At 38.6% G+C, this 7500-nt stretch overlaps 1 protein-coding gene across 3 annotated transcripts in view; it reads left to right on the top strand.

Annotated features, from left to right (window-relative positions):
- LOC137969530 (polyunsaturated fatty acid 5-lipoxygenase-like) overlaps nucleotides 1-7500 on the top strand; it is a 58698-nt gene that overhangs the window by 42054 nt on the left and 9144 nt on the right. For 2 of the 3 annotated variants that reach the window (XM_068815828.1, XM_068815827.1), the window contains exons 6-10: nucleotides 87-266; nucleotides 3322-3345; nucleotides 3590-3687; nucleotides 4098-4299; nucleotides 5402-5508. In XM_068815828.1, coding sequence (XP_068671929.1) covers nucleotides 87-266; nucleotides 3322-3345; nucleotides 3590-3687; nucleotides 4098-4299; nucleotides 5402-5508 — 611 coding nt within the window. The remainder of the gene's footprint in view (nucleotides 1-86; nucleotides 267-3321; nucleotides 3346-3589; nucleotides 3688-4097; nucleotides 4300-5401; nucleotides 5509-7500) is intronic. The other variant, XM_068815829.1, reaches the window with a different exon arrangement.

Genomic DNA, 7500 nt, shown 5'->3' with positions numbered 1-7500 from the left:
CGTGTGATTTCATACTCTCATCTAAACATAGTTATTGACCAATGAGAGTGTGTGTACTATCCTAATTATTTTATAACAACTTACAGTGTCCACCAAAGAAGCTGAGGGTTGCAGTGTTAAGACAACAGGAGGTGAATGGTGCCATTTTCCATTCACCTACCGTGGAAAGGTTTACAGCAGTTGCACGACTGATGGCCATTACAAACTTTGGTGTTCAACAACGGATAATTATGATCAGCACGGCTTTTGGGGGAACTGCGCAGCCAGTAAGTTAAGATTAGTTCTCTACTGGCACAAATCCTACATGAAGATGTCCCAAGAGAAATCGAAAACAATGCCTATACAATTTTTTTTTGGGGGGGGGGGAGGGGGTGGGGTCAAAGAGGTGTATTATGGGATTTGTGCAAGTGGAGAATACAAATATCTTTAGCTTTGGTAAGTTGGTTTTTAAGGCTGAAGGCGAAGAATTAAAGACTTTAAGATCTACGACGCGGTCGTCAACGAGAACCCCACAAAGCAACAATATCATTGGTTAAAACATGAAAAATTATCGTGCTGCACGTGCGGCACAAATTTTAGCAACTATTTTTGCGGTCCTCTTCACAACAACGACGTGAAATCACCAAATGTGATGTTTCAAAGACAACGCGAGTGTACAAATGTGAATCTTTTATTCTTTATTTTTAATCTGAAACCACTAGTAACAATTTATTTTTAGGAGAATTCGTCCACAATGTACGACGTGAACGAGATGCAATAATCGCGAAAGCCGTTTTCGTCGACGTCGGCGTTGTAGATCTTAAAGTCCCTATTAGTTCTTGAAACATGACTGCGCTCCTAGGAGTTCATATTAAATCACTCTGCGAATCAAACTTCGCTTTTTGCAAAAGAGGAAAACTTGAAATTGGTCTTCCCGTAAAAGCATAAAGAAACGGACAATGATATTAGTAGTTGTAGTATTGCCACCCTCCTTACCGTATAGCTCCGTTTAGTTTTTAAATGCAAAATAAAAAGGGCTCCGACTTGAGGTGGTTTAAGAGCTCATATTCTTTCTATTTTGCGATTTAAGAGGTAGTAGGTGAGTAGGATTTGCTAGGTTTAGGTGGTTTCCAGTTTGAGGAGGAATTGAAGCTCTGACTAAAAGGTCCTTGAGTGATTTGTCCTTCCTGTAGGCGACAATAGGAGCATTAGGAAAAAATTGCGCAAGTTTTGGGACGTTAGATATTAATTTGATGAGGAAAATTACGGGTAAAATCATATTTAAGACAACGTTTCGGTGTCCTAATGACACCATCATTAGGTCAAAATATAATATTTAACAGATAACAAGAACATTAATGTTCAAGTTCAAGTTCAAAGTCCCTAAAGGCTAGGTGAAGAGTCTAGCTTTTATCGAGTCACTTTGAATATTTAGACACGGTTTGTGCTCGCGAATAAGGAACATCTCGTATAGAAGACAGTCAAATTTGCCGGAGCATTTCTTAAGAATGCAAAACATGTTAGATGTTATTGTTCTTGATTGGTGTTGACTTTGGCTGTGATTGAATGTTGATCCAGATCTTTTATGCTCATCGATTCGTTGGTAGAGATGTCGACGCGTGTAACCAACACAGCCGGCATCACACCAGCCACATTCAAATTTGTAAACTACTGACGCTTGATAACTTTCGTGGACATGACATATCCCGGCCAACGCCCTGAGCCTCCCTTTCTTGCCCCTCATTTTCTCTTGGGTGTCTTTAATATATGACTGTTTCTTAGCAATAGGTTGTAAAAGCGAATCGATGAAGCTTGAAATACGTTCTGTAGGGCCACCACTACCGGAAACTATCGGTCTGCTGACTGGGTTTGGTTTGAGTATTTTCGTCATGCAGCGTATAGAATACCGGTATTCTGGGTGGGTTCTGGCTTTGATTGAGTCATCTGAAAGTCATTGCGCCAATATGGTTGTTTGTGTACAGTGCATTGACTATGTTGCTGACCTTCTTGTCCGTCGAGGACAGTATAGGATTGTAGATTGTAGAGGGATGTAAAAATTTGTATCACAGACTTCTACGTTGCCCTCTCGGATGTTGTCTTGGGCATCGATGACGACTGTTGTGGTCCCCTAATCAGCTTTTTTAATGTTCACCTTTCTATATGTGCGTAGTGCAGATAGTGCTTGTCGTTCTTGTGCTGACAAATTGTCTTTAGCATTGCTAAAGCATATTGAAGCAATTTCAAATTTTCAATTGGTTCTGGATAGAGATCGGCTAGTCGGTGACTGAATTCTCCTCTCGGCGTTTTCGTGTCTGGTTTGATTGCGGAACATTTTTGGTCCAGCTGTTTCTTGAGACTAAAAATGGTCTCAATGTCTGCGCTGGAGTCTAACCACGCAAGGTAGTTGAAAAACACTGGCAGCGGTAGTTTTCTCATTGCGAAATGAGGCTTTGAAAAACAAAGTAAAGACATCCAAAATTATTCTACCGTTCGTTAGAGTGTCGTTGTAATTCCTGCTCTAATTAGATGCTATTTTAAATTTATAGTATGGATAGGTAATTTTATTATAGATTCTTAATCTAGTATTTTCTTAATTTATATACTATTGTAGATACACGTACATTTTCGTAACGAGTCCCTTTTTAGGCTCATTAATGTCACGTGTTTAAATAAAGTTTTTCAGTTCAGTTCAGTTCAGTTCAGTTACCATCTTCAACCCAGCTGTACCTAAACTTAAAGAGATCCTTATGAAAAACTGGTTTTTAATATCTAACGTCCCAAAACTTGCGCAAATTTTTCCTAATGCTCCTATTGTCGCCTATAGGAAGGACAAATCACTCAAGGACTTTTTAGTCAGAGCTTCAATTCCTCCTCAAACTGGAAACCACCTAAACCTAGCAAATCCTAGGAACACACTGGTTTCCTAAACATTCAACTTTAAAGCATTATTGACGCAACTACTACCTCTTAAATCGCAAAATAGAAAGACCATGAGCTCTTAGACCACCTCAAGTCGGAGCCCCTTTTATTTCGCATTTAAAAACTAAACTGAGTTATATACGGTAAAGAGGGTGACAATATCAAAACTGCTATATCATTGAGGGTCACAATATGAATATGATACACGAAATAAATCATATTGCACCGGTATCGCATATGAATGAAAATTTATTTTCGTAAGAAAAACGTCGCACTTAGACTCTCTTTGAAAAAGAAGCAGACATCAACTCGGAATTGACCTTTTCAGGTTTCATGTTCAAACGGTGTGAACGATATGTTTACAAAGGTATTTGGTTTTGTTTGAATATTTTTCCTCACATAATTAAAATTTGTTGTCTTTAGAGATCATCGAGGAGAAGATAGAAGGTAAAAAATTTGTGACTCTTGTATTGTACATGTAATTAATGGCACCCGTTGCGTCTTGACCTTGCGTTAGTGTCTGTAACACCTCGAAGATAAAAGAGTGCACACATGTTGGATACTAAATGAATAACTTGAAACACAGTAAGATTTAAATGTCAGGGCAGTTTTTCTATCCATAATTCCGAAGCAAATTTAATTTGCGTCGATGATGACAATGGTGATGATTGTTTTTTTGCGGGACCAATAGGATTGGACTGGAACGAACTCAATGCGACATTGAACCCCACATTTGACTGGGAAACCGCTGTACAAACAGCTCTGAGAACTGATGATTCTTTGGAAGACGTAAGTTGCCTGAGGGGTAGAGATTTCCTGCCTATTATTTGGAAGGCGTAATGCAAGTTGTGTTTTTTTAAACGAAAATTTTAACGTGGGCTGTAGTGCCGTTTTTAAAGACACCTGTCCTTTTAATGGATAAAAATGTTCTCGTGTCAGATATCATTATTGGACAAGAGAAAATGCAAAATCAGCTTCTGAATTATTCGAAGTTTCCGGTTCCTTTTCCATAGCTTGGAAAATGATACATCTTTTTGGACGATTTAGTGTGCGGTATCGTAGGATATTTTTACGAGTCTCGCTGTAGCTTGGCGAGCCCGTAGGGTGAGTCACAGCTGTGAAATCTCTTCCGCCAACAATTCTGTTCTCTTTTAAGAGGAGATGTAATTGTGACCTTTTTTTGGCGTCTTTAATTTCAGGCCATAAAAAAGGGTTTTATCTTTGCTCTTCGCTACGAGTTGTGTGATGACCTGCCCAGATCCCCGGATCTCACAGATCGTGATCCCCGTAGGACCATGAGGGACTCTCAATCTCCTATTGCTCTATTTGCATCTGCAAAAATAAAGGGGACAGATCGCAACGAACTAGTTCCTGTGGCAATTCAAATGGACTATAAACCAGGTCATGAAGTTAAATTAAATGTAAATGAATAGAGTAAATACCTGTCGATGGGGCATAGTATGTAAATCTTTCCACCATTTACCAAAGACAATAAATAAAAAATAAGTAAGTAAGTAAATAAATTAATAAATAAGTAAATAAACGAGTCAATCATCTTCTTAAATCTTTAGAGATTGACACTTGAAACCTATCGGAGCAAAGCCATCAGGAACCACAAAATCCAATCATTCCACATAATTATGAAGTCCAAGAATCGAACTCACGAGGCGGCAGGCTTTCTCTAGTACGCAATTCAGGCAATAAGGCTTAAATTCAGTCGTTATTCTCTACACCAAACTTTCCATATCCAGTGGACTTAAGTACAACTCAGCTACCAACATATTAACTGCAATTTCCTATTTACTCTTTGCTCATCCTTATGCCTTTTGTCGGTTGTTTCTCTGTTTTATTACATACTCAACAAAATATCGCGTTTCTGATTGGTGAATGATTAAGGTATAAATAGGTTATAGAGTGCAAAAGAGATTAAAGAGTGCAATACGGGCAAAGCGATGGAGTGATTTTGTTGAGTATATGATAAACAAAAAAATCACATGAACTTACCCTCAAAATATCACTCATGCCCATAAATCGCGTTCATACGATTTCCCATACGTATTACACACGTACATGTGAGTTGCAATCATTATTCCAAGTAGAGTGTTTTCACGTGACGTCCGGCGGCCATTTTGGTGTTCCCAACTAATCCTCCTGGAATTGAGGTCTATTACCATGAAAATGTTTTCTTTACCTCTTACCCATGGCAGAGGTCTCTTTCCCGAATTTGTAAACCCAGCGAACGCATGAGAAAAGTGACATCTGCTAGCAGGAAAAACTTTTATGTATATTACCTGCTATTTAACTGGTGGTTAGACCAAGAAAATTCACATTTTAAATTCAATGTTTTGCTAATTGTACCTCACAAGTAATTTGCCGTTGTTTGCTCTGCAAGTGTTCTTCCCTTGGTATACAATCATGATTATTTCAGTAAATGAATTATTATACTAATCCTTTTGTCAACCATCGTTTATTTCGTAAACATTGTTTCAAAATGTTTTTTTAGATTCAGTAGTGTTCACTCCAAGCGATGGGGACAACTGGATGCTTGCAAAGCTGAACGTGCAGGTTACTGATCTCGGATATTCTCAAATGGTGGAACATCTCGCAAAGGTATAAACTAAACAATGTTTTACCGAGGTGAAGGCTATGGCGTGGTTTCTCGTGACGTCATCCACTGTTATTTTAAAACATGCCACCCAGAACCTAATTGGCTGTTGAAACAACGACTTCTTTTGTTCAGTGGTTGGCAGGTTTCAATATCCAAAGAAAAGTGACGTCAATCTTTGCTATTATCGGGAGTGGAAGCTGAATAATGAATAATGAATAACGGCATTAAATAAAAAAATGAATAATGAATATTTGGGTTTGGAAAATCAGGAATAATGAATAACACAGCCATGTCAGTGGAATAATGAATAAAACATTTGTTTATGTACCTCCTGATACATTTTCGAGAGGGACTTAGTAGTTATACGATGAAATTTTTGTTTTCGTGAAATCAGTCGGTAATCGGAAAAAGAAAACTACATAAAAACTACAGAAGAATCCTTCCAAACTATTCCGAAGCTTCAGACTGGGACTATTGTAGAATCTGCCAAACAACTTGACGTACTGACCTCTTGCATGGTTTTCTGTCTGGACGTTTAGTGTTTGGCCGTTTTTATACTAGAGACGCATAATCCGTCTGGGACATACTTGGGCAAAGATTTTTCTGCGTCTGTTAAATTCCTGATGAAAAAAGGTTTTGTGAAGCACTTTAGAATAAATATAAGCGATATAAAGATATAACGACGTTTCGATGACTCCATGCCATCATTATCGAGTTTGAAATACATGATAGAATTAATTGATTGAATGTATAGTAGTAGTAGTGTGAAAATATGTAAGGAATTGAAAATGCTGGATGAGAAGTTGAAGCCCTTCTCAACTAACGAATACAGAATTTCTGATATATTTGAGATTTCTCAAGAAATCCAACAGTTTCAAGTCAACGAGAATGATATCTTTGTATCGTACGACGTTTCTCCATTATTCACAAGTGTCCCCTTGGAAGAGACGATCTAGACTCTCGCTAAGAAAGCCTTTGCCCAGAACTGGTTCAACGAAACGCATCACTTAAACATCAGCCAGGACGATCTTGTTGAATTATTGACGGCTGCTACAAAACAGCAACTCTTTCAGTTCAACGGACATATCTGTGAACAAATTGACGGAGTTGCCATGGGCTCTCCCTTAGGCCCTCTTAAGGAGAATGTTTTCATGTGCTCCATCGAAGAGAAGCTGGAAAGCGGAAACAAATTACCTTCCTTCTCAGAAGATACGTGGACGATACCTTAGCCATGGTTCTCGATATTCCATCTGCTGAAGCCTTGTTGACAACATTGAGTGAATCCCACCCTTCCATAGGCTTCACGATAAGAAATAACAACCAACAATAAGCTACCCTTCGTTGGAATGGAAATTGAAATGAAAGGAAGTCAACCAGCAACACGCCTCCACAGAAAAACAACCAACAAAAGCTAACAAAGGCCTCTTACTGTACTGTCAAAGACACGTTGACAATAAGTATAAACACTCACTCTTGAAAACAATGTTAATTCGTACACATCGTCTTTCATCTTATCCAGACCTTTTTGCTGATGAATGTAACAACTTGAGGTCAATGTTTCTGAAATTGAAGTATCCTCCGCGGCTTATCGAATTGACCATCAACAGTTTCATCCGTTCACAAGATGAAGCCGAACCACAGCACTAAATCCCACTAGATCAGCCCATTAGAATTGTCTTGCCGTTCAAAGATCAGAGATCGCCCGACGCTGTACGAAATGATCTCAGCAAACTCAGCAAGAAAATTGGAAGTAATTTGCGCTTAGTGTTGTTTACTAGTAGAAAAATCATTGATGACATCAAAGGTGTTGAGGCCAAACCTTCCCTAATTAACCGACATTGCGCTGTCTACAAATTTTCATGTGATCTGTGTGATACAGATTATGTCGGATACACATCCCGACACCTCTTGAACGCATCGCCGAACATAAACACTCTTGTATTGGTAAACACTTGAAAGAAGAACACAGCCTGCAACCAACTAATCTACAAGAC

This window comes from Montipora foliosa, chromosome 9 (genome assembly GCF_036669935.1).
Source record: "Montipora foliosa isolate CH-2021 chromosome 9, ASM3666993v2, whole genome shotgun sequence".
Lineage (NCBI taxonomy): Eukaryota > Metazoa > Cnidaria > Anthozoa > Scleractinia > Acroporidae > Montipora > Montipora foliosa.
This window is presented reverse-complemented; position numbering and strand designations above follow the sequence as displayed.